Here is a 27,347-nt window from a genome sequence, read left to right as displayed (position 1 = left end):
AATCTATGCCAAGTAGTGTACTGGCAATTAAGTAATGTGGACAGCACGCCATAGTGCTGTGAGAATCCTTCTTTGTTTCTTGACTCAAAGCTTGCTTCCTGAGGAATTTCTTGTGATAAGACTCTGATTGATTTGTTGAGGAGGCAAGTGATGGGTGCTACCGTGTGAAAATTGACATCCCTCTGGGAACATTTGAAAGCCCCTTCCTCCAGAACTGCTTACCTCCGGAAGAGAGTGCTCAGGAGTGTTTACTGGCTGAAGATCTGGCCTGTGACTAAATAGCTCCAGCCTGGTATGGGAAAGTTGGGGAATGGTACCATCGTGTCCTGTGAAAAACAGGATGCAGATGGGCATCCCTGCTCCCTCTTATCTGCTGGCACGGCCCGGAAGGTGGGAACAATGGAGTTTCTGCTGAGATCCCAGAGCCAGAAGCTGCCACTCCAAGGAGAGCTGACTCAACCACTTTGGATTTGAGCTGTCACTCCAAAGACAGCTGACTCGACCACTTTGAAAGCATTGAAAAGGAGCCATCATCACCATGGTCGTTGTCGTCGCGGTTATCGTTGTCAACAGAACAACAACACCTGATGACCCACCGCTATGGAAGATCAATGACTGAACTACGAACCTCGCTGGATCCATGGTGGTGACTATGTCCCTCTTGCTTCCTATAAAGACTCCTTGCTTCTTCTTTCTTACCTTTCCTATCGCCCTCCTTCCCTCCCCCATTACCCTAATTCATAATAGCGTCCGTCCCCCCCTTCACCATCTCCCTAATTAACCTGTAATAAACTGGTCGGACCAACATTTGAACCGTTGTTTCTTAATCTCACGCCGGGGATATAGATATTAAAAGAACCTCCTCTCCCTCCTGTAAATCGGAGCGAGACATTTTATTTAATGGCGTCACGGACAGGATAACCCCACCGTGAGAGTGTTGTCCTTCCAGTTATAGTCTGAAACTTTGTGTGTACCTCCTGGAGTTGCATGGAGCGATATTTTTGAAAATTTAAACGTGAGTCCTTCTCCAGGAAGACCGCTCCATATTCTGAAACTTTACTTTTTATGTGTATACCTCTCGAGGACGTATGAATTAATTTTGATTACGTGTGTGCCTCCTCGAGAAGACCCTTTCTGCATTTTGTGATTTAAGTATCTTGTAACTTAAGTGTGAAATTTGAACTCTTTTGTGTGCTTCCCTCAGAGAAAGGGAAGAGTGATTGGAGCATTTGCATTTCTTTAGTAGGTGTTGTGTGCCTCCCTGGGGGGAGGTGAGGAGTTACGTGAGCTTTTGAATACGTATACCTCCCTCTCTCTAAGTGTAGATCTTTCAGCGTATTGAAAAAATGAGTGACAGCATTGCCACCAAGAAAAGTGAAGATGTACTATTTGATCTCTTAGAAAAACATGGTGCTCGACCCTCTTTATCAGGTGTGGATTGGGCACGACAGAACTGGTATAACTTGCAGAGTGTTTCGGACCGTATTCGTATTTTACAAAATGAGGCTCGTACCCGAGCCGGAAAAGGAAAGTCGTTTATTTGTGCCGTACTCGGGGCTGCTTTAAAAGCTGCCGTGGAGTTCCGAGAGGAAAAGCATTCGGCAGAAACCCAAACTATAGAGTCGTTGCAGGAATTGGTCAAGACTCTGCAGAAACAAACAGAGGAACTCAAAAGGCAATTAGAAAATGAAAAGCATGATGCAGCTCTCTTACTAGAGGCTCTGAAGGAACAGTTAAGGTATAAAGATAATAGCGATGCTGTCGCACATAGTGTGCCTCAAGAAAAGATCTATCCTCTAGAAGGATTGAAAGAAATGAAGGCAAGGCTAGACAAATTAGAGGCCTCTCCAGCTCAGATGCGTCCTTTGATAAAAACCGAATATACCTTCGATAACAGTGAGGATCTAGATCCTCAGATGAATGTTAAGGAAATTCCCTTCTCATCCACTGAACTAGCAAAATTGAAAAAAGATTTTAGCCGCTCTCCAAACGAATCTGAAACAGAGTATGTATGGAGGGTTAGCCTCACTGGTGGAGACCAGATTCTGCTAACAGAAAAGGAAGCAGAAGGTTACTGGGGACCAGGAGTATTTTTAACTACTGGCAACAATCGTGCACCCTGGTCCTTAACACAGAGGGCTGCCTATTGGGCAGGTGGTCTCAACCCTTTAGAAAGGGGAGATCCTCTTGCTATTACTGGAACAGTTGATCAGTTAGTAGAAAGTGTTCAAAAAGCTGCTTGTCTCCAAATGATGTATGATAGAAAGCTGCAGCCACACCATGAGTCACCTATGATGATGCCTGTCGATCCTGAAAGGATGACCACCCTAATTAGGGGGCTTCCAGAGTCGTTAAAACCTATAGGTATACAACTGCAAGGAAAAATACAGGCAATGCCTCAGGGAGAGAGAGTCCGGGCAGCGTTGGAAGGAACAGTAACCCCCAACCATCTGCAGTCAGGATTCAAAGTATGGACATGGGGGGAGGTTGCCCAAGAGTTAATTAACTATGGGAGAAAATATGGGCCAGTGGTTTCTTCCTCCAGTAAATTTGAGCCTAGGGGAATAAGACTTGCAGCGGTCAGCCTTGCCCCCAGGCCACCTAGCCCAAAGCTCAGTGGGACTGGCAGGGTCTCGTTGCCAGTAAAAACTGGTAGGCGAAATATTGATCATAAACGTCATTGTCTCTGGACACTGGGCTGGCTAAAGGGTGTTCCACGAGATCTGATGAATGGATTAGCCACTGTCAAGTTAGAGAAATTAGTTAATTGGTGGCCAGAACAAAAGCTCAGGGATCTGGAGGAAAGCAAAACCCCAGGTCCTGGGGCCTCTCCCAGGGAACCTGAATGGCTATCCAAGCCATTGGAAAAATGATGTCTTCGCCCCTCCCAAGTGAGCGGGGTGGGGGCGGTGAAGGGTGGATGTATTAGAAAGCTCACAACAAAGGAAAAACAGATCCTCATTTAGCACCTTCTGTCCAAAGGCCTCACCACTCTTGCCAGTTATCCCTGTGAGTCACGATTCAATGGCTGATAAGCCAGGGAAACCCTTTTATCTCCCTGGCCAGACTGTGTCGATTGACTCAGCTAACCTGAGGCCAGTTTCCCTAACCTTAACAGAATCCCTCAACAATTATCCTTGGAAGGCTAAAGACACCCCGAAAAAGGAATATGAAATCAACACTTGCTGGATTGTTCCCTCATTTTTTAACCATGTTAACAAAGCCCAAAAAGGGCAAGTTGGTGTCTTGTTTTATTTTACAGAAGATCCCCGTGGGACCTTGATTGGACGCAAAAAAAAAAAAAAACACTTAATAGCTGATTTTAACCATTTGTGTTTTGTGAAGAAATACTGAAGATTTGATCATGCTAGAATACTGAATATACCTCTTGATTACATTTTTTGGTTGCAATAGCATTATGTTTTGTGTCGTCATGAGTGCGAGTGGTGATTGATTTTAGTCCTTGGATCTGTTAAACTTCACAACTGGGTTCAGAGTTTCTTACAGGTCATCCTGGCTTACTGATACTCCCTGCACAGTGATAGCATTTCTTTTGAGCCCTTCTTTCACCCCTTTTTACCAAACTGATTATGATTTGCATGTAACTCCTCCACAGTGTTTCCAAATTCATAACAAACTGGGAAATGAATCAAGGGACCCATCTAATATGTGTTAGATGTGGTCACGAAAGAAATCTATCATAAATCCTTTTGCCCTGATGCTTTTCAGTGTCACACCAGTCCAGGAGTTCCATCCAAAACATGGTTGTTGGAAAGTACCTAAGTTTTGATAAGAGATGCATATGTTTCTGGGATTACCCCTCTTTGATGGTTTATACTGTGGGGGTATCCTACACACACTATCCTGTGAAATGTTCTGTACACTGTAATAATACTTGAATTTGTCAAACTAGTATTTATATCTCTTAGCATTTGAATTGCTTTGGAAATGCTCACGTGGAGAGTTCTCATGACACTAAATCATCTTAGAAAACATTATGCTTTTGGTGAATTAACTGAAGTGTAATATTGTATGGCTATTCATAAAACCACAACCTCTACTGAAGAATCCCCATCTGGATCCTGGCTTACACTGGGAGTTCCTGGGTGGGGAAAGCAGCTGACACAAATAACTCTATTTGTTTTACTTATTTATTTATTATTATTGGTTATTGTTAAATGTATAGTTATTGCCAAATGAATGGTTGTCTCTTTTCACTTTCTACCTTTTATTCATTATAACATTTGTGTTACCACTCCTGAAGAGTCACTGGGTGGTGTCTGTGGCAAATTGAATGACTCTAATTGTTGTCTAAAGATTGATGATAATGGTAAAGTTGTTAAGCAAATTGCCCAGGGGATACGGAAAATAGCCCATGTTCCTGTCCAAACCTGGAAGGGCCTAGACTTTGACTTCTTATCCTGGCTTCCAGGAGGCCCGTGGGTGAAACGTATTCTATTTTATCTACTGTGTGTTGTTGCAACTCTTATGTTTGTACCTTGTATGATTCCATGTTTCATTCAACTTATACAACGAGTTGTATCCTCCATGTACTTTGTAACCACTTCAACTGATGATGAAAAGGTCCAACAGATCAGGGCAACATTTGTAACCAAGCCCAAGAAATCTTTTGTAGTAATTGTGTAACGATTAGCTTCCCCTTCTTCCCCCTCCTCCTTCCCTCCTGCTTCTTTGCTGGTTTTATTTTCTCCCTTTTCTTTTCCTCACCACCATGGAGGGCCACTTATGCTTGATTTCAAGCAAGCTTTGAGCCACGGGGTGGTGTGAGAATCCTTCTTTGTTTCTTGACTCAAAGCTTGCTTCCTGAGGAATTTCTTGTGATAAGACTCTGATTGATTTGTTGAGGAGGCAAGTGATGGGTGCTACCGTGTGAAAATTGACATCCCTCTGGGAACATTTGAAAGCCCCTTCCTCCAGAACTGCTTACCTCCGGAAGAGAGTGCTCAGGAGTGTTTACTGGCTGAAGATCTGGCCTGTGACTAAATAGCTCCAGCCTGGTATGGGAAAGTTGGGGAATGGTACCATCGTGTCCTGTGAAAAACAGGATGCAGATGGGCATCCCTGCTCCCTCTTATCTGCTGGCACGGCCCGGAAGGTGGGAACAATGGAGTTTCTGCTGAGATCCCAGAGCCAGAAGCTGCCACTCCAAGGAGAGCTGACTCAACCACTTTGGATTTGAGCTGTCACTCCAAAGACAGCTGACTCGACCACTTTGAAAGCATTGAAAAGGAGCCATCATCACCATGGTCGTTGTCGTCGCGGTTATCGTTGTCAACAGAACAACAACACCTGATGACCCACCGCTATGGAAGATCAATGACTGAACTACGAACCTCGCTGGATCCATGGTGGTGACTATGTCCCTCTTGCTTCCTATAAAGACTCCTTGCTTCTTCTTTCTTACCTTTCCTATCGCCCTCCTTCCCTCCCCCATTACCCTAATTCATAATAGCGTCCGTCCCCCCCTTCACCATCTCCCTAATTAACCTGTAATAAACTGGTCGGACCAACATTTGAACCGTTGTTTCTTAATCTCACGCCGGGGATATAGATATTAAAAGAACCTCCTCTCCCTCCTGTAAATCGGAGCGAGACAAGTGCCCTGGCCCTATTTGATTTGTTAGTGTAATGGTTTACTAGACTGTCTGCAAAGGAAGTTGCTGGTGCAGTACAACCAACGAGCTGTAACTGCTAATCTGTTTGGATACCAATTAGTTGGATCTTTATGGGATCTGCCTTAAATTCAAGGGAATTGAGGGTAATGTCTTCAGAATGAATGGCATAGTAATAAGTGAGTTCTAGAGTAAAAAACATGCGTCAAATACTGTAATGAAGCACTATGCCATGTCCTGATAACTGCATTAGGAAAATAGTATTTCAATAGCATTTTTACAGTACCTTTATCATTCTTACATGTTCAGTTCTTATAGTCAGTTCTTTTCCTTAGGAATATGACTGTTCCTTATTAGCCAGTATTTCCATACATGTATAAGGTTAACCAGAGAAACAAAGCAACGAATCCGCGGTAGCTCCTTTTTATTTTTCAGCCTTTCCTTGCTTTCAGGACAGACATCTTTGGGCTTACATTTCATCCATACATATGAACAAATTTTTGACTTCTTCTATCCATCTTCAGAAGTGTTGAGACTCCTGCAAATTGCAGCTAAGTAGATGCTTTCCACTTCAACAGTTGTGAAGTTTTAATGACCAAATGATTCAAATATGTTCTTCATTAGGAAAAAAAAGTAATTGAAATCTGTGATTTCATGATTCAGAAAAGTTTCCAGCCTGAATATTCAATAGCTTTACTTTTTCTTTAAGGTCGAGTGTATTTTATTACAGTGAGATATACGTTGATTAAGTGTATACTGAGTGTAGAGCACTTGCACATACAAGATTAAATAAGAGTCTGCTTTTTAAAAAACTCTTAATAAACAGACTAATTGCTTATGCTTATTCCATATTCACTGAGGTGATGACAAATTCAGGTCAATTCTGATGCCAATAAGTATCCTTTAGTGTGTCATATGATGCAGTCTCAGTCATCTCAAAAGGAAGGCTTATTAACCACTGCTACTAAAGCAGAAAGAAACATTATCTGGCATAGAATCAGTCATAGAATAGTGTGACACTAGAGGGGCCTTAAAGACCATCTACTTCCACCCTTTGCCATGGGTGGAGTTGCCACCTGCCAGATCTGGTTGCCCAGGGCTCCATCCAGCCTGGCCTTGAGCACCTCCAGGGATGAGGCATCCACAGCTACTCCAGGCATCCTTTTCTAGTTTTACAAGTTACCTATTATAACAGCTGTAGATAGTGGCTTTTGATAATAATATAATTTCCCTAAATCATTGAAAAATTGAGTATGTAGAGACTCTCTTTTAGAAATGGTCTTGTGGAGTCTATTGATGCTAACAAAAACCTTATGGGAAAACTGAAAAAGCAGGATGTAGAACTTTGATACCCCAAAGATACAGAATAAGATAATTTAGTGCCAGTATTATTTTCACTACATGATGTTTAATAACTAAGCTTTGAAAATGAAGTTGTTATATCCATTTGTCTACAAATGGTCATCAAGTTGTTTGGAGTAAAATCTGTGGCACATTAAGAGGAAAATGGCTTTAACTCCTAGGTAAGAAGCAAAACTTATTTAGAGCCCTCTCTTCCTTCTGGACATCTATCCTGAGTGTGCTCACTAGAAATACATTAGTGATTAGTAACTGATAATGTATTTAGAATAATATGACAGGTTTAAAAGTATTGAAGCAGTAAGATTTTTGAAGTAATATATTCTGTCTTTTATAGGACAGAAGGAGCTTTACTAAAAATTAAGGACACTATCAATGATCTGATATTTCTTCTGATTGAAGAAACTGGTCCCTAAGCACCATTATAATAGGAATAAGAAGTCATGGGTAATTTTGTTACTAACGTCTTTTTAATAATGGCAGTAATAAGTGGATTTCAATAAGCTCTGTTTTAGTTATACGTCTATTTCTGCTAATGTTTGCAAGATGCGTTCGTGCTGTTCTCTCTCTTTTTAAACTTTACTAAAAATATGATTTAATGTTTCAGTGAAAGTGGTTACACTGTTCAGTTTTAGTTTTTGTTTAAAAATCCATTGGATACTTGACCACTTGTATGACCCCTTCAGAAAATTAGGGACTGGTTGTTGGGACTGAGTTCATTATTTGAGGTGAGAGCAGGTCTGCATTTTATATAGTTTTTGCTTTATTGTTACCATACGTAGGGCTTCCTATCTCTGCTGTGGTGTCCAGGTAGATATCTCCCTGAAATGTATTTCAGACAAAAATAACTGGAAAAACAAAAAAAAAATCTGTTTTTTGTGGAGCCTCTCTTCAACAGGTTTCACTTCTCAGAATCCTGTTTGAGGAAAAGAAAGAAAAAAAGATTGCATAGTCTGTTGTGATCTGCTCAGTGAATGTTATAAAATGGCAATGAACGCTATAAATAGCAAATCACCCTATAGAGATGGCAAGCTGATTTGTCTTAGAAGACCCTATGTGTAGAAGTTAAATGCTTGCCTTACTGTTAGTTTCCAAGATGATGAGTAGATAAAGAATTACTGCATGGAAACACTCCTTTTTATGTAAACTGGTCTCCAGTCTCTTAAAAGATGTCTGCCTGTATGAATATTTGTGTAAATAATTTCAAGATAGTTTCCCTATCACATTTGACTGCAGAAGATGAGACCACAAAATATTAATTTTAATCAGTAGAGATGAAGGAAGAAGTGATGCATAGCCACAGTTTTTTTTGTGTGTGTACAGTTTAGTTGTCTTCCTTTATATATTGATAATTTCTTCTAGCATATTTTAGCTTATGATAGCTATTTCCCTCTCTTCCTCTCCCAGTAGCAGCTAACACTAAGAAAGTACAATATATGATTTCTTTGGATGATGTCAGGAATACACCTGCAGTAACAGCTGGAGAACTCAACAGCAAACAATAATCATAGCTCCTTTAAAATCCTGTACAACTCATTATAAACTCAAGGCAGATGGAGAGAATTTATCCCCATGGAAAAAGTGTTTTACCCCAGGCTCTTTCTCATAAATTTTTGGCCAATTTTTTTAGAAGTGCTGAGCAGTTGCAACTATCATCTTTGATTGATATATTAAAACAACAAAAAAAAGCTCTTGACCTCTTCATTTATTTACTAAACAAGAGCTAAGCTCTTTGAAAATCTGGCATCACGATTATAGTAAGCTTATAGAAATGTGATTCCAAGTTACAGTTGCATTAGGGTCTCTAATTTCTGATTTCAGGTCTTATCTCTTTGAAACTGACTTCTGCGTCAGAGAACAGAAATCTGGGAATAGCAAGCTTTTCTGCTGCATAAATCAAATTTCATATCAATGGAAGGAGTAGCATTTTAAATTGCTGTTTTACCTTCTCCTTTCATAAAAACATTTCCCCCCAAAAGGCATTTCTTTTTAACAGGGCTTCACTTTACTACTCCCCCACATGAGAAGAAACATCTTTGAAATGTTTCCAGAGAAAACAGGTGTACAAATTATTCTTGCTAAAGGCTTCATACCATCAGCTTTCAGCATGTAAACTGTATTCTCTCAATGAGACTAATCACATGATACTGGGCATAATAGTGATACTGGGACCCACTCAGGCTGGCAAAACTGAATAGAAATCAGACCAATCTCTTCACTGGGAACTATTCCAATCTTATTTTGGATTAAAATCAACTTTCTCTGAACCATTTCCCTCTGTTCTCTACCTACCCCCTCCAATCCTCTTCATCCTGAAAAAAGAGAACAATAATTGAACAGCATATTTCATTATGCTTTTGGGCACCCAAAAGAGATTGTTTGTAACCAAGGATTTTGTTGTTGTTGTTCTTGGAGTACCTCAGTAGTGGTATTTCTGTTGGAAATGCTAAAACACCAGCTCAGCTATGCAGGACTAACTTGTGTAACCTGTTTTCTAAAGAGAAAACTAAGTTTGTAGGTTCCAGGGCTTCTGATGTTATCTTGAAACTAAGTTATTCTATCATGTGTGGACATAAAGATACCGTGATGATTGCTTAGGTTTAAAGGTTTGCCCTAAATCCTAAATTTCCTTTCTGTTTTGTTGTTGCACACTTGATTTGTGTGCTGTGGTGTGCATGTAATTGGAAGCATTCTGCAATCTATCAGAATGAAAGCTGTAATATAAATGTAAATTATTATCTTTATCATATTAGCATTTTAAAAATATAATACGGGAGACAGACTTATAAAACCCATTTCCAGCATAGGCCTTATGAGGAGAGGCTGAAGGAGCTGGGATTGTTCAGTCTGGAGAAGAGAAGGCTCAGAGGAGACTTATTGCTCTTTATAACTATCTGAAGGGAGGTTGTAGTGAGCTGGGGATCAACTCCTCTCTCGTGTAACTGGTGATAGAACTAGAGGGAATGGCTTCAAGCTGTGCCAGGGTAAATTGAGGCTGGATGTTAGGAAATACTACTTCTCTGAAAGAGTGATCAGGCACTGGAATGGGCTGCCCAGGGACGTGGTGGAGTCATCGACCCTGGAGGTGTTCAAGGAACATTTGGATGTTGTGTTGGGGGATATGGTTTAATGACTACTATTGGTAATACGTGGATGCTTGGACTGGATGATCTTGAAGGTCTTTCCCAACCTTGGTGATTCTGTGATTTCCAGTCCATGTCATTCATTAATGAGATTGTATATTTAGACTTAACAGACTACTCCTGCAATTATATCACAATATCTATGTATTCTGCAAGTATGAAATAGGACACAAATGTGGCATGATATCTGAAGCCTAGTGATCTTGAAAAAGTAGTATCCATTGATTTACCTTCCCACTCCCCACAGATCTGTCCTTGACATTTTCTGCTCTCATTATGGAAGTATCTTGGAAAGAATTTGTAAATCAAGATGATGAGCACCTTAAGGATTGAGAAAGGTTGGTAGCAAGGCACACTACCAAGTCTCTGGTGGGAAACAGAGGTGGAAACTTTACCCATTTGTGTATCAAAGTTGTGGACAAAAAGAAGGAAAGGAGCAAGATGTTTTTGTGACAGCTTAAAGATTTTATTCATGGCACTTCTCAGATGCCATAATGCTGATAACAGCAAGCTATGATGTATAAAAATACTTTTTCATCCACTTGCTTTCTGATTTCTTTCTGTTATCTATTAGCAGATCCTGAATCGGAAATAAACAAATCTAGCTGTCCACAAGTATCAGGTTCTGATCACCAGTGTCTTCAGGAGATTTTGACCATTTTGAATTAATTTCTGAACTGATTTAAAAACTAGTTTGAGTAAACTTATCTTTCAATGAAGAGTATATTGCCAAGCTCTTGTCAGGACCCGAAGGACACCCACAGTCCTGCCCAGCTTCCCCCAGGGCCTTCCTGACTCTGCCCGTGGGCAAGACCTGTTTCAGCTTAGCCCCATCTGTGCCCTGCTCTGCCTCTACTTCCATCCTTTGTTCTTGATGAATGGCCATAGCTCCCAGCTTGACCTCAGACCTTCCCTTGTCACCTTGAATTTACTGTGGTAGTCAAATTTTTAACATACAAAAAATTAAACCTCAGTTTTCAATGTCTGACTCATTATTTACCTAAATGCTATGAAAATTCTATTACTACATCTAAACTGCTCCTATATTATAGAGGGACAAGAAACTCCCCGGTTTTCTGGCTTTAGAGGCTCTTCAAAGTACAAACTGAAAGGAGTCTAGTCAGGTCATCTGGCACGTCTCTGAAGCTGTCAGAATAGGGGAAAAGAAGACTGAAGTTATACTTCAATTGATCTGGGGATGTAGCCAGTCTGATACTGTTTAGAATAGCTTTGAGACTCCTTTAAATGACGTCTGAAACCAAGCTATGCTCCTGTGTCAGGGAGATATAAATAACTTCCTGATTTCTCAGCTATATATTGAGAATTTCCTTAAAGAAAAGGACAAAGTGCAGCTTTATGAAAAATGTCTAATTACTACTCTTTAAAATATAGAGAATATATATTCAGCACTTTATTAGATGGACAGTATTAACACACTGATGCCCTGAAAGTGGTATCCTATTGTGTGTATGGATGAAGAGTGAAAATGGTACCTGCACAAATGAACTATCTGAAGAGACAGGATGGGAGGGAGTTTTATTACTTCCTTGTCACAAAGGCAAATGGAATGAAGAGACTGGCACTTCACCTGATGTCAGTGCATAGCCTGAAGATGGCACCTGGAAGTCCTAGGTCTGCCTGCTGCCCTCTCTGCTGCCCACAGCCACCCAGCTCTGTTGGGGACATAAATAGCACTCCAGGTCTCTGCTGGCACTGTTACTTGGTACACGAAGCAGGGAAACTTGTATCACCTTCCTACATTGTATATTCTGGTTTTACAAACAGATCACACACAGTTAGTGGCTGAGATTGAAAGGGACCTCTGGGTCCATCTGGCCCAACCCCTGCTCCAGCAGGGACACCCAGAGCAGGATACCCAGGATGGCTTTTAGAGCTCACCAAGGAGGAGGTTCCACAGCCTCTAGAAAACTTGTGCAAGTGCTCCTGGTGTTTGGATGGAGTCTCCTGAATTCCAGTTTGTGCCCCCTGTCTCTTGTCTTGGCTCTGGGCACCACTGAAATGAGCCTGGCTGTGTCCTCTTTGCACTCTCCTTTCAGATGTTTATAGGCACAGATGAAATCCCCTGGTCCTGTACTTCAGTGATGAAACTACTGCTGTGGCATTTGCTATAGAGGACAATGATCAGTGACACCCATATCACTGCAGTGCAGGAAAGCAGTTTGAAAGTCTTGGATTTTTTTTTTTTTAGCTCCAGTCTTTCTGCTTTCTATGTAAACAATGGGGAGCAATAATCTAAAAGAGAATATGAATTATTTTTCAGATGGATTTTGCTTTGTTTGAAGTCTTAAACTGCTGGGTGAAGGACAATTTTCTTGTTGTCATGCAATTAAAAGTTGAGTTCTTTGTACAAGTCTAGGAGATCTCACCTTACTTTTCAGCCTTGTGTATAAATTACTGCTTGTACTTTGGCCCCTTGTTTTTTGCTCTTTGCATATATGTTTATCTTTTCATAGGGGGTGTGCAATAAATACAATAGCAGGCACAGAAATTTTGAATGTGAATAAAACACTATCTAGAACAGAAAAGAGTAAGGTCTGCTGTGCCTTGCTTTATTGTATATGTTTCTAGTGTACCTTGTACTTGAGTTTGATGACCACCGTTGAGCAATGAAAGGAATCTATTCATTTCTAACTGACTATGGTTAACTTTTCCTGAAGTTTGAGATCGTTATTTAATGAAGTTTGAATTTTTAGTATAAGTTGTGATGCTGTTGTGTGTTGTAAGATCCTTACGTGGGAAACAGAACTAAAATTTTCTCTTTGAAAAGTGGTTAGAAAGGTAACTTTCAAATATTACCAAGTGTGGTTCAAGCAGCGCTGGGTGGATCTTTGGAAGAATATTTCAGTTCTAGCGTAACAAGTGAATTCTGTTGCTTTCATCACAGTTCAGATAGAGATATTTTAAATTTCATTACTGTTAACTACTTAAAAGCTGATAATTGTTCAATAAAAAAAACTTGTCTTGTCATGGAGATCATGTCAGTCTATGGGAAAGTGCACCGTTAGGTCCAGCAAGGCAAATCCAAGGGATTTGTCAGATGGTAGAATGATGTGGATGGACAAGGAGCCTGATGGTCCTGAGTAGAGAAAATGTGAATATTGTCTAAGTATCTGCCTTTTCTGTTAATTTCACTGTTGTTGCTCTGGGATGGCTGAGCTCTCAACCTTTTCTGGTGTCCCTGAATGTGCCAAGTTTGTCTAGATAGTTTTATCATCTCTGTCCTTGTTTCATGTAAAACTATTTTTCATTAAACTAATATATTAATTATATGATGCAGTTACTGAACAAACAGAATCTTAATCAGAATCTTGACAAGGACTGCAGAGGATGGTTGCCTGCTTGGCACTGCCTGCCCTCAATGTGCCTGCACTCTGTTCCATGTAAGCCCAACAGCCCATTGTCATCTGCAGGTCTAATTGACCAGGGGACACTTTCAAACACATCAGAGCCATCTTGTGGCATTGTGAGTACAAGTGGGGCTTACTGATGGAGCTGAGATGTTCTCCTTAATATGGAGACCTTGCTTCTGAGTCATTAAACATTCAATTTTTATTTTTTATTTTTATTTTTTATTTTTATTTTTTTATTTTTATTTTTTATTTTTATTTTTTATTTTTATTTTTTATTTTTATTTTTTATTTTTATTTTTTATTTTTATTTTTTATTTTTCTTTTTTATTTTTTTCTTTTTTATTCTTATTATTTATTTATTTATTTATTTATTATTTTTTTAATTTTTATTTAGAAAATCAGATCATGTGAGGTCTTAAACTAATTCAAGTTGCTTATTTGGCATAGGAAGGTAACATGAAATAATACATAAGGCCCTGGAAGAATACACTAACAAGAATTGAGGTAGGCTTGAAGCCTGAATTATTTTCTCAAATCAATAGGACATTCTTCAAGAACTTTACATCCTGCTGAGATAATTCTGGAAAGACTTCCTAATGTCTTTCTGAGCAAACCTGGCTTTATTTTCTAATGCTTGAAACCCCAGTGTACAGGATGAAAACTGGTTGTGAAAAGCCAGGTTTTGTACCGATGCCATCAAGGTGACTGCAAGTTTTCTAAGTCTGTATCTGAATGGCATTTTGCAAAGACTGTAGGTGCAAAGTACTGGAAACACATGGGAATAGCAGCTTTGTTGGTCAGTTCTATACCAACAGTAATTTAGTCCCTGGGAAGTGATCATTTGAATCAAAGGAGTTTTATCACTGGCAAAACAGACCAAATTAAAATTTGACAGCACAGGAGTAAAACCAAGGCTTTACTATTCTTAGGGGTATTTTCTTTGTTTCTTCACGTAAGTGACACTTTAACCTCTGCCACAGCTACATGACATTCCTGCAATTGTTCCCTAGCAAAGCAAAATTTTTGTTAGCCTTTGCTCTCACCTGTCGGGGGACACGTCTGCAAGCATCATCTGTTGTGTGTTCTGCTTCTGTGCAATTGTTAAGATTGTCCAGCTGTGCACCTAGGTATTTCTCTCCAAGGAAGTTATTGATATTAAATAGTGCATGAATTTACCTGAACATTCTGATGTGATAGTTCTATATAATGGCACAGGAAGTCATTATGAGCTGCTGCATTCTTTGGGTTAGTAGGACAGACTCACTTCAGAGAATTTTACCTACACCACAGAAGTGTTATTTAAGCACATACTACATTATGCAACATATATAATTTGTATTTGTTTTCTTTAAGAGTAAGGAAGACAGCCCAAGGAATGTAGCGTAGCAGCTGGCCTGGACTCTATCATGTGATTAATTTTAGAGAAGATGGGATTTTAAACATTTTGGTGTAAGAACCTTGTGAGCAAAATTCTTTCTGAAATTGCATGTTTTGCTGTGCTTGCCCGTGTAGACAAAAAGTCTCAGCAGTGTAAAATTGGGATTTACCTTAGTATTCCTTTAAGATGGGTGCTAGAAGATGCATGGGTAGATTACATTTGAACTAAATACCTTGGGCTTCCTTTATAGACAGCATCTACTGTGTTACAGGTATTTTCATTCAGTCAGTGAATGCTAGCAGTTTAAAAGAATTGAGAGGTATAATGTTTATGTAAAAGGCTTTAGAACACTTGGCTCTTCATATTAGCAGGCCAGTTTATAAAGTAGTCTCTCTTTAAAGCTGCTGCTGTATATTTACACTTAGAGGAACCATTGTTGTCAAACATCACTGGCTGTAAGGGGCGTTGCTCTTGGCAATGCCAGATATAAGACAGAGCTGAGAGAACAGTGGCAGTACAATTTATAAGTTATATTGTTCAAGGTTAAGTGAGAACCGTTTTTTTGTGTGTGTGACCTTAGCTTTATCTGTTCTATGGATAGAGACTAATGAATTGATTATTTGCTACCTTACCATTTATGTGTATATTTGTCCTCGTTAAAAGGCTTAGTGTCACAGCCACCTTTAGTTCAGTGTTCTAATCACTTCTAGATGTAGATTTTTTGGATCCTGCTACCTTCTGCACATGCATATATATAGATGTGTAGTGTAGCTTTAATTTCAACATAGCAAAGAAAAGCTGTGTTTCAGTGGCATCTCTGCTTCAATTAGCAAGCAAATGCTTTTGCTGAAGTTTGTTTCTATAAAGGTCTGGGCAGTTTTCACATTTGGGCAACAAGAACTGCTTGAAGAAGGAAATGCGTCTTAAGTAGTTTATAAACAACTTATTCTGTTGCTTAAACTGACTTCTAATACTACTAGTTAACATGGATGTTTTTGGATTATTTTTGTTGTCAGTGAACATTTAAAGGCTGGTTAAAATATCTGTAGTAAGCAGACTGTTTTGTGCCATGTAAACAGCGTTGTAAAGACTAGTGTGTTACACATACATCTCATGTTAGCAACATAAAGCTGATATCAGCAAATGAGAGAATGTTGCCAGTTGCTGCCTCTTTCTTGAGTGCAATCAGTGTAAGAGTCTCTGAGATGGGCAATTACCTTAACTGCCTGCCTGAAGCAGCCAGTTGCATCATCAGTCACTCTAGTGCACAAGATTATACACTCCCCACTACTTGATTCTGATGCACAGTATGCACTGATAGCTCTCATGTAATTCCAGTGTACTGCTTTTAAACTTGCTAAGAAGCAAAAAGAGCACTAAGATAACCAAGCAGTAGAAAAAAAAAAATTCATTGACTGCTTCTGTTTCTGTAACACAGAGTGATGTGGTGAGTGCTCAGAATTGGACTGTGACACCTTTTAATAAAAAGTCCAAAATATGATCCTTTCTCATTTACTTGCATTACATTAATTTAACTGGTTTTTCTTTGTTCTACTTGGAGTAGTGGGAAAATAAGTAAAAATCATTTTTAGAATGCTTCATAATACAGGATATCCCTCTCTATTTGTGGTATTTCTAGCAAAATGAAATCAGGAATATTCCTAACCCTTTGTTTCAGTCTCTGCTGTTTAGTAATCTGTAAGGGAAGAAAGCCAAATAAACAGCTGGCGTGTTTTAGCAGTTACTGCTAGCTTCTCTCTTGGCTGTCTCTGTCAAATGGAAGGGATTGCCTGGTGAATTTAAACGCAGGGCTGAGTGCCACACTTCCTCATTTTACACTACAGTTCTGCAGTTATGCCGAGCAGTTCTGGCACAAAGGAACTGTGCAAGCAGTGTGGCTCCTTGGTGGTTGGAGAGAGCATGCCTTTTCCAGGGCTGATCCAAAACTGGAAGGCAGACTTCTAATAAGGACTGCCACAAACCTTTGCAAATCTGTTTTTAGTTTAGGGCCTGCTTCTCTGGCTATATTCACTGAGGTGAGAGTGTGCCAACATGAGCAAATAAAAATAAGAGAAGTAACATACTTCTGTACTTCAAAGAGATGAAAGCATGTTGGAGCTCTGCTAATTTAAATCATACGTTGAAATACTGGGTTTTCTGTATTTCTTCAGCAGATTCTCAGTCTGGTGTAACTGTCCATACCCTCATACATATCCATTTTTAGTTTATGCTGTATGAATCCTGATTTATAAACTCACCAGTTCTTTAGCTTAATTGGTACTACACTTATTTAGGTGTAATACAAAAGAATGCATACATAATATGTAATACCTTTCTATATAAAATTTAAAAAATCATTTTAAATGTGATAGTTTAAGTCCAAGTATTGGAACCATGCTGATGTATGCAAACTTAAATTGATGACATTTTACCTTGATTTAGACACTAAGGATGAAAATGCTGGCTTCTGTAGCTAGGCAGCTCAGACTTATTTCAGAGTTGCCTGCTCTTTGTGCCCTAATATATACCATTCTAAAGTCTTATACTCTGAATTCTCTCTTTTCCACCCATAGCCTGTAATAAGCTATACTGTGTGGTAAATTATGCTAGTTTTTGTTCCTGTTTTCATTTCATATGCTTCTTCAATTGATGCTAATAAATTTAGTTCCCAGGTTCGTTAAAAGGTATAAATGCAGTTTCTTTCTCAGTGCTGCGATGCAGGCCATTCAGTACTAGAAATACACATCCCTTTTCACTGACTGGTTCCTTTTTACTTATTCTGGTGTCACTCTTGATTTCATTAATTTTTCATTTTCTGCCTCCAGGAAACTTCTCTCTGATTCTGGCACGTTTCCCTCTTTCTCCCTAGTGAGCATACTTGAGACAAAGAAATCTTTTAGCTTTGCAGCGCTCTGTGCCTCATCTGTCATCAACTTGCCTCCATCCATCACACCAAGAGACTAGTCTCCTCAAAATCCTCCTGATCCTTATCTATTTGTAAAACCTTTTGTTTGTCCTTCTAACATTGACTAGAATTCTTCATATTTATGCTTTCTATTCTGATGCTTTTTACTGTTTTAACAGGTACACATACCTCAATTATAGCAATAATCAAGAGTATTTGGCTAATGTTTGTAAGCACAATCCTGGGAGGAAAAAGAAAGCATGTAGGTAACATCTGTAAAGTGCTTTAGGAATAAACCCTTCAATAGATTTTGCACAAAAATATTTATTGACTTTTCTGCAGTAGCAGAAAAAACAACAAAGAAGCCAGATTATGGGCTGCTCCCTGTTCTGGCATGGATAGAAGCTCAACCAGTCTGAATTGCCTGTGAATTTAGTCACGCTAAAGATCCTGGTTTAAAGTTTCTACTGGTTTGCATAAGATAAACTTATTTCTTGCAGTGATCTATTATGCAACTACAGAAAACAGAAATAATGTATTAAGTGAATAGAGAGTTTAATGAATCATGGAATGGTCTGGGTTGAAAAGGACCACAATGACATTCGAGTTTCAACCCCCCTGCTATGTGCAGGGTCGCCAACCACCAGACCAGGCTGCCCAGAGCCACATCCAGCCTGCCCTTGAATGCCTCCAGGGATGGGGCATCCACAGCCTCCTTGGGCAACCTGTTCCAGTGCATCACCACCCTCTGTGAAAAACTTCCTCCTAATATCTAACCTAAACCTCCCCTGTCTCAGTTTAAAACCATTTCCCCTTGTCCTCACACTATCCACTCTTGTAAACAGCTGTTCCCTCTCCTGTTTATGTGTTCCCTTCAAGTACTGGAAGGCCACAATGAGGTCTCTCTGAAACTTCTCTTCCAAGCTAACATAAATGAAGCTTGCCTTCCTAACTGTATTAGCCACCAAAGAGAATGAGAGAGATGGTTTTAGTGTGTCCAGACTCTGAACAGAGGCCAGTTGCCACATTAAATTTCTTGCCTCTGCAAGACTGTTGGATATTCTCTTGAGGATGAGTCATTTTAAAATTTCAGATAAACAGGGAAAATGCTTAATGAAGTATTTTCAAAAACTTACTGAATACTGACCTCTCTGTACTGCTACTACGGTCTGATGTGGTATACCAACCAGTGCCTGGATGTGAGGTACAGAGCAGGTGCTCATGTACTTTGTAGATGAGCAATTTGGGATTAACATACAAAGTGACAGTATGAAGCTACACACTGGTAGCCTTTGTTTTCAGTAGGTTCTCATGAATCACATGAAAAGGCTTCACCAGACTTAGAAGGCAGGGGTCTTTGAGCTCAGCTCTCCTAGAGATAATCTTTAAGTAATAGACTTACAATATTTATTAAACAAGTGATTATAGTTTTTGTTAATTTTACTGACTTGGTGGTATCTCAGTCTCAATTTGTAGAAAAAGATATCTGTGCCTGGTATCAGCTAGGGAGAGCAAGGACACATCAAAATACAGTCCTTACTATAAAGAACTAGGTCTGTAGATATTGTATAGCTGGTGAGAAGCATATTGATGATGAAGTTTGAGCAAATTGGAAGACTTCCTTGGTCAAATATGTAAGCTGTGATCACAGTATACATGCCACAGTTGCACTGTAGTAATTGGCGCATTTAGTTCAGAACTTTTCTTTCTAGGCAAGAATAGTCTATATGGTCCTGACTTTAAATTTCCTGTGGTATTTCAAACCTTGTATGTATGAGTATTCATAATCCTGTTACATAATTCTGTTTTCATTAACTGATCATCATCTCAGATTGAATTTTTGCACTTCTGATCTGAGATTTTTGCTCTAGTCTCTTAAGCTATCAACAGTTATGTTCTCGCCTAACCCATTCCTTTGTTTATGAATATATTGTTTTATTTGATATATTTCTAATGTATAGTAACATATATTCTAATAGATAAATGCAATACTTACAGTTAACTAAACCTATCCAAAATCATATTCAGAACTCATCTGCTATCTGAAGTGAACATTTTCCTAAAGATTTTCTATCTCCAAATATATAACTACAGATTCAGAGAACAGCTGAGGTTGGAAGGGAGCTCTGGAGACCTCATCCAATTGCACAACTTAAAGCAAGTGTACTACAACAGGTTTCTCAGGATCATGTTCTGTTGGGATTTTGAATTTCCTTAGACTAGAATTCCACTGTTCTCTGGCCAGTGTCTTCCAGCGTTTAATCACCCTCTCAGTAAACAAAATAACAATTCTGATATTTATATGGAATTTTCTGTATTCAGGTTTGTACCCATTGCCTATTTTCCTGTCACTAGATATCACTGAAGAGAGTTAGGCTTTCTCTCTTAACATCTCCCTGTCAGGCCTTTATACACACTGATATGATCCACCTTGAAACTTTTCATCCCCAGGCTTAAACAGTCCCATCTCTTTAGTCCCTCCAAGAAAGATACTTTCCTTTCCTGAAGTTTGTCACATACGTACTTCTGAGGTTGAAAGATTTTTTCTTTTTGAAGTACTTTATGTAGTCCTATGTGGTCCATTATTTACTGAAGTATTGTGATCAGAATCAGTTGTGAGTGAACCCAAATTCTAGGGATATTCAGATACAGATTTAGTTTCTTATCTCAAATTATTTTGGCTTTATTTCATATTAAACAGTGGTAAAACACTTTCGGATTCATAGTCTCAGCCAAAATTATCTTATTCTGTATCTGTGTTTGTGGATGGCAGAATAGAATAGAGTTGCACACACACCTTTCTGACAGCATTCCTCAAGTTAAATATCCTGTCTAGCCCTTTGAGTCCTCTTAAACTTTCTGGATGCATTGTTGAATCCCTGCATCTCCCCCCCCAAAAAAAAATTGAGGTCCTTCTGCACCTTTTTGTACCTTTCAAGGGACTTTAAGATCCTCTTGAGTTGCACAGTACAAGTCCAGCGAGGATGACATGCACTACTAATTTATTTTAAGACAGTTGATGCCTTCATGAATGGTAACCTTCTTCAAAAATCTGTAGTCTAGGCAAGAAATTGAGGTATGTCATTTATCATCATGTGATGTTGCTGTGTCAGGCCTGCTAGTGCAGCAGCTACTAACCCAGAGCATGTGGTCCCTGGAAGAATTACAAGTATGCTCTGTCACTGTAGAGTTGATAGTTCCAGAGCTTTGCCAAATTCCTGCAAAGCAGGGTCTTGTATAAAGTTACTTGCCTGCTTGGCCACGTAGGGCTGATGTTTGACAACTGACTAATCTGGGATTATGTAATAAATGGAAACACAAAAGGTCAGGAAGGACAACATTTATGTGAGATGGGGAGCCACTAAATATTCCAAGAAGTCCTCAACGGGCCTGTGGGTGACAAAATGACATATTAAGAGAGAGATTAGCTGGATAACAGGAAGGCTGAAAAGCAGAAAGAGGTGGAGGACATGAACAATGTCTCCAAAGAGCATGGTGACATAAATATGTCATCTTCATACTGTATGCAAACAAGAGAAAAATATTGCTAGTATCATATCTTCAACTTGCTTAGGGGACGCCACCCAGAACCAGCAAAATGCCTTCTTTCGGAAACAGATAATTAGCAGATGTAGACCATAAGAAGGTGGTTACTCTGCTTTCAGCCCAGGGTTTCCCCTACCTGGTTCTAGCACGATCTACTCAGAGATACCACCTGATACTGTCAATCTCAGACCACCGTCACTTAGCACATACCCACTAACTCATAGCTGGATTTTGAGGGAAATTAGTTCCCCTGATGCTTTAGTTGATGTGGACTAAAGGTGCAACCTTCCTAAAATACTTGTTCCAGTATCAATAGAGAAGATCTACATACACAAGGCAGTAAGACATAGCAGAACACTGATGAGTCTTTCAATATCTTTTCAGATTGAGGAACTGAAGGCCAAGCTGTACGGTACAGGAATAAAACTTTTAGTTGTCAGTTACAAATGAGAAAAATGGGGCAAATATGGGATATATTCCCTTGAACAGGCGTTATTCATAATTTTACAGTATTGCCATTACACCAGAGGCCCTCAGATAAGAAATTGTAATATAAATTTTGTGTAAAAAATATTATTCCTTGTGAACAATATCACTGTTTGTGTCCAACGGCATAATTTTTTTTTCTTAAAAGCTATTTTAAAAATTAGTATAGCTATTTTCTGGACCTAATGAGATTTGAACTTAAAATTCACCCTTTTCCTTACTACCTGGAAGGCATGTGCCACCATTGTCTACCCTTATTCTCTGTCAGGTTCTTGCCTTCTAAAGTGAAAAAAAAACATCCTCAAATGACACTGAGAGACTGATTGAACCAAGAGTGTATTTGCAAGATAGAGCAGAGGCATCTGGTGTCAGAGCCAGTGAGCATACTCAGGGAGGTGAAATGCTGAAGACTGCGTGAGTGGCATCCTCCAGCGAGGCACTCAGAGTTGGCAGGTTCATGGGGCAACTGTCTTCTGCTCCATGTTAGGCAGTGAGCACAGCAGTGGTGCCTACTCACTGCTTTTGCAGGTTCATAGTCATACTTTTAGCATGACTACTGGAGGAGGGCCAAACAGGAACAGATGGGTAGGGAATGATGTGTATGAATATAGATGGTGGAGACAGCATAAGCCTTCATGCAGAGGAGCTTAGGGTACAGCTAAATAGTGTGATGTAAAACTTAACTTTTTCTAGCAGTTTCATGGACTGAGAATCTGTCCATTTCCACCGTAAAGTGTGCCCTAACCTTTGCAAACAGACAGGAAAGAGTACAGAAGAGGAAAACAGTTACAGTTCTGTGTTGAGTCCTACAAATGAAGAGGCAGGGAATTTCAGTGTGGGTCTGATGGTATTTCTCTGCATTTTATGGCAAAACCTGTTAGAGTTCATTAATCTTAGAGGACAGTAGACAGGGAAAAATGTATTGCAGTGGTTAGGAGAAGAGGAAGAAAGTTTTAAAAGAAATGATGAGAAAGATGAGTTGAGAATGAAAGAATGTCAGCTTTGAAGAAGGCAAGTTAAGAATTGTGATAGGGGGTATGGATGTAGAGGAATAATTTCTCCAAAGTACTCAGAATTTGGGTTTGTATGACTTTCGTTTCCGAAACAATGTCCGTCATATGTTGAGTCTTTCTTGTGTGGAATGCTGAAGATTTGATGTGAAGTCTTGTCAGTCAGAAATAATTCAGATCTTCTTTGAACAGATGAAGACAACAAAGTCATCGGAGTAGAGCTACCATGGCTGTGAAGGCAGAGTAACTTCTCAGGTGCTCCTGGGTGTCAGGGCTCCAAGCAATCGTGTGACCAGTGTTACATGTGAGATTTCATGTGATGATCATTGAGGGCATACAGTGTGGTAGAATGATCTTTCTCTGGTGGTCAGTAGTATGGGATAGTATCTGGTACCTGAATGCCATGGTGCTCTCCTAACACAGCCACCAGGTTTCAGCTAGCTGGTGCAGCATCCTACAGTTCTCTGTGATGGGTTTGTTGGTGGGTTTTCCATACTCGAACTGTTCTGTCACAGACAACTTCTAGGATTAATACAACCTTCATCTCTACTGTGATGGGATACAGAGGTAGGTGTGCTGTCTTCAGTGCTACTACCAAGTTTGGTGTAGGGCCAGGAAGATGATGATCTTTCATGTTCTGAAGTTAACTCATTTAAAGTACAAAGTGCACATGTGATGATAATGATATAACAACAGTGTTTTTAGATATAGGACTATTAATTGTGGTGTTGCTCAGTCTGTTCCTGTTTAGACTGCAGTGAGGCCTCTGCCTTGGCCACAGCTAGCTCAGAGGAGAGGTGGAGAGGGCTCTGTAAATAGGTTCAGGGCTCTGGATGTGGAAAAGACAAGTGCCATATCTGCTGTCGTCTCATTCCTGCATGTCCTGAAAATGAATGCAACATCAGTGCAGATGGGAAATTCCCATCTGGGAAGCAATGTACATGGTGTTGAAGAAGGTCCCTCCTACAGATATGAGCTAGAAATGAGAAACATTCTTGTAATTGGAATATTGCAATGTTTTTTTTTAATCCCTCATACAATGAAAGATGGAGCATCACCCAAACACTAGTACAGAAAGTATGGTAACTGTCTAGTCTACCTTCACACAATGATTTCCAGCTGAGAAGAGTTGAGAAGGGAAGCCGAAGTTGTAAAGCAGCAGATACATTCTTTGTTCCTTTGTGCTAAGATAGTCAGGTGTCTTGTACCAGCTCAGTTTTGCATATAGGTCATGATGTTTAAGAAAGACACGTCACTTTTCTTATAATGCTTTAAAAATGTTACATGATTTTCTGTACTAGGGCTTGCTAAGTTGTTTTCTGTTGATCAGAACTATAAAATACTACAGTTAACCTTGTTTTAAAGTTGATCTTTGATGCATTAGAATTTGTGGTGGTTGTTTTGTTTCATTTTGTTTCCATAATAAAGGAAGAAAAATCCTGGCTGGAGCCTGGAATAAAATATATGTAGGTGTACTTTATTTCCACATGAAAGTTCACTTGTATACTTTCTTGTGATTCAAGGTAACTTGGAGTGTAATCTGTATTGTTGCTCAAATTGAAATTTCTAGTTTAAATTTAGCTTGTTGGCTGTATAACAATGCATATGTTTGTTGCTGTAGATAGTGAGAACAAAGGAATGTATTTCCACAGTGACACCCAAGAATGTAAAAGGGCAGTAAGCCTTCTGTTCTATTCTGTGTGTCACCATGGCACTTTGCTACTTAAAACATTATGAAGAGAAACTCATATGAAGCAAGTGAACTATAACAACATCTTACTTCACAAGGAAAACATAACCTTAAATATGTTCTTGTATAATCATAGCTTGCATTAGTAGATTAATAAAAGTACAGATAAGGTATTTTGATTCCTAGTTTCCTTCACTAAACATTAATTAAAAAATCATTTTCGTAAACAAGTGTGGAATATTTCCACATTTTATTCTTTGTTGGGTGCTCACAAGTATTGAAAGCTTGTGCAATTTATTTATAAGCAAATGTTTATAATGGAATATGTTTAATAAAGTAGTCCTCAGACAAAAAAAATGCACAAAATTTGTTTTAGAATACAATTTACATTTTTCAGAGTTATTGGTAGACAGTCTTGAGGGTTTTTTAGTGTTTATGTTTGGCAGTTTAGCAATATTTAACAACCAGTATGTAAGACAATGCAATTCATATATAAATGTTACAAACAGCCAGAATGCAGGCTGCAGTTTTATTAGTGATAATAATAAGGACAATGCAACACGTGAAATAAGTACAAAGACCTCAAATAAGGCAGTGTAGGATTCCTAAGACATACTATCCTAGCCCCATTAAACAAGCCACATGTCTCTCAAAGAAAATAAAAGCATCAGACACAGAAAGCAGAGCAGAAGCACTAGAACTTACCAGTGTGATGGTCAAGGGTTGATTCCCTGAAGAAGATTATTAGGCTTTCAGAATATACCCAAATTAAGCTCTGGAGTGATGCCAATACTGCGGAGTCCTTACGAGAGTTCAAAGGTGTAGCCTGCCAGCCTTTACCTTTGCTGTGCTGTGTCATCTCCTTAGGTCTTGTTATGATATTGTTAACTACTTCATCCCCAGATGGAACACTGTTATTGTTTATAATGCCAATTAGTTATCTGAAATGAATTATTTGCTTTCACTGAGTAGAACAGTTTTATATACTTAGTAATAAGATATAAACATCTAGTTACTTTTATTTGCTGATTCGTTTTTTCTCTTTGAAGATACACAATTAAATTATCTATTCAAAAACAATTTCAAAAAACTGCTGTTTTAAGAAACTTTATCACTGCACCTGGACTGAAGGGATAGTAGTCTCACTACAAAATGACACTGTTTGTTAGGGAAGTAATATTCATGGAAAAAGTAAATAAAATAGTAAATTAGAGTATTTTTTCCTTGCATGCATATTGTTTAAACACTCTTCTTTATTTAAAAGATACATTAAGCATTTGTGACAAAAACGGTGTACCTGTTAATGCAGGCAGACTAAGCTAAAATGCCCTTGAAGCACATAAATTTAGGACAGTACATACAAGTACATATAGATACAAGTAGCTATAAAATAATGACAAATAATTTCTTTCTCTTTAATCCTCCAAGGTTATTATGAACAACTGATTTATATGTGGAAAAACCTATGACTTGCTGTTCAGATTCTTATAACTCAGTTGTATGCATAGTTGAGGATGTTAAACGTTTGGAAGATGATGAATCTTAGTTATACACATCTACTTGTAAAATTATTCAAGTCATGACCTATAATTGTGTTTGAGATTACAAGGGAGGGTGAGTAGATTAAGCTGCCTTGCAGCAGTGGATATTCATGCACAGCTGAATACCAGATATTCAACAGCAAAGGCCTTGTGGTCCAGCACAGGAATGGTTTGCATGCATAAATTCCAGTGAAATCAATGAGACTAATAGCTGTTGAATAAGGGCTATTGTCTTGTAATTGGTACAAGACATGAAAACAGAAATATACGCCTTTGCAGATCAATTTAGTTTACTGGTTTTAACCCTTAGTATTTTTTTTTTCAAACTTTGAAAATTTAGTTTGGTTTAGTTTATCATCATGAGCATTTCTTCTTTACAGTCACATTCAAAGTAAATTTTAGGTATCTGCAGATTGGAGCCGTAGAATCTTTAAGATGGCAGACAGTCACAAGACTCAGTGAACCATATTGATGTACAAGTAGTCATGAGAATAGCTGTCGTTGGTTCTTCGCACAGTGCATTCTACAAATAATGGATTAAATTTAGGAATTTCTTGCTTTCATTTTTGTCAATGCTGCCGCATTATATTATCAGAGACTGAGATTTCAATTACTAAGTGAATATAATTCATTTTTTTGTGTGTCAGAGTTTGTTTTATATAAAGAGTAGCATATAGTTAATCCTCAATTATGCAGTAAAGTCACTAAATATTGCCACAAAATAAATGATTGTTGAAAATATAACTTCATTCATTTTATTCCAAGGAACAGTGATTTTTAGTTAGACTGTATCTTCCACAGTGCCTTGATGCCCCAAAGCAGATAAAAATAAAAAATAATTTTTTTTATTATTTTAAAATAAAATTTATGAGTGGGTTTTGGTTTACTGAACCTAAAACAAAGTAAATAATTTTGATATCCAAAGCAGTGCGAAATGTTATGAAGATCACAGTGGTTTGTTTTTGATGCTCTTCTGTGTTTTTTCCTTTGAAATATTGATTGAGGTCATACAGTCACCATGAGAGTCCCCTGCTGATTTTATCATCTGTGACTCCTTAAGCTGCTTCTCTGTCTGACATGCTGTCCTAGAAACCCTTACTCCTTATGGAGTATATCTTATGAGATATGTTGTGATTTCTTTTGAAAGTTAGGGTGCATTTTGTACTTCCTAGTAGATTAGTTGTGTTGTTATGTACTAAAAGAAAACAAATTTCAAATTCTGATGTTGGTGAGAAGGAATTTAAGACTAGGAAAGTAGATAAATTAATAATCACTCGTTAGAAGA

The 27,347-nt window shown here is 38.7% G+C and overlaps 2 protein-coding genes across 7 annotated transcripts in view; both read left to right on the top strand.

The window, feature by feature from the left end:
- MYT1L (myelin transcription factor 1 like) overlaps nt 1–27,347 on the top strand; it is a 300,604-nt gene that overhangs the window by 116,712 nt on the left and 156,545 nt on the right. The window lies entirely within an intron of this gene.
- Nucleotides 1,347–3,283, top strand: LOC149919191 (uncharacterized). Its single transcript, XM_090136721.1, has one exon. The coding sequence runs from the start codon at nt 1,347–1,349 to the stop codon at nt 2,871–2,873; it is 1,527 nt and encodes a 508-aa protein (XP_089992847.1). The 3' UTR covers nt 2,874–3,283.

This window comes from Phasianus colchicus, chromosome 2, assembly GCF_987193195.1.
Source record: "Phasianus colchicus chromosome 2, bPhaCol1.hap1.1, whole genome shotgun sequence".
Classification (NCBI taxonomy): Eukaryota; Metazoa; Chordata; class Aves; order Galliformes; family Phasianidae; genus Phasianus; species Phasianus colchicus.
This window is presented reverse-complemented; position numbering and strand designations above follow the sequence as displayed.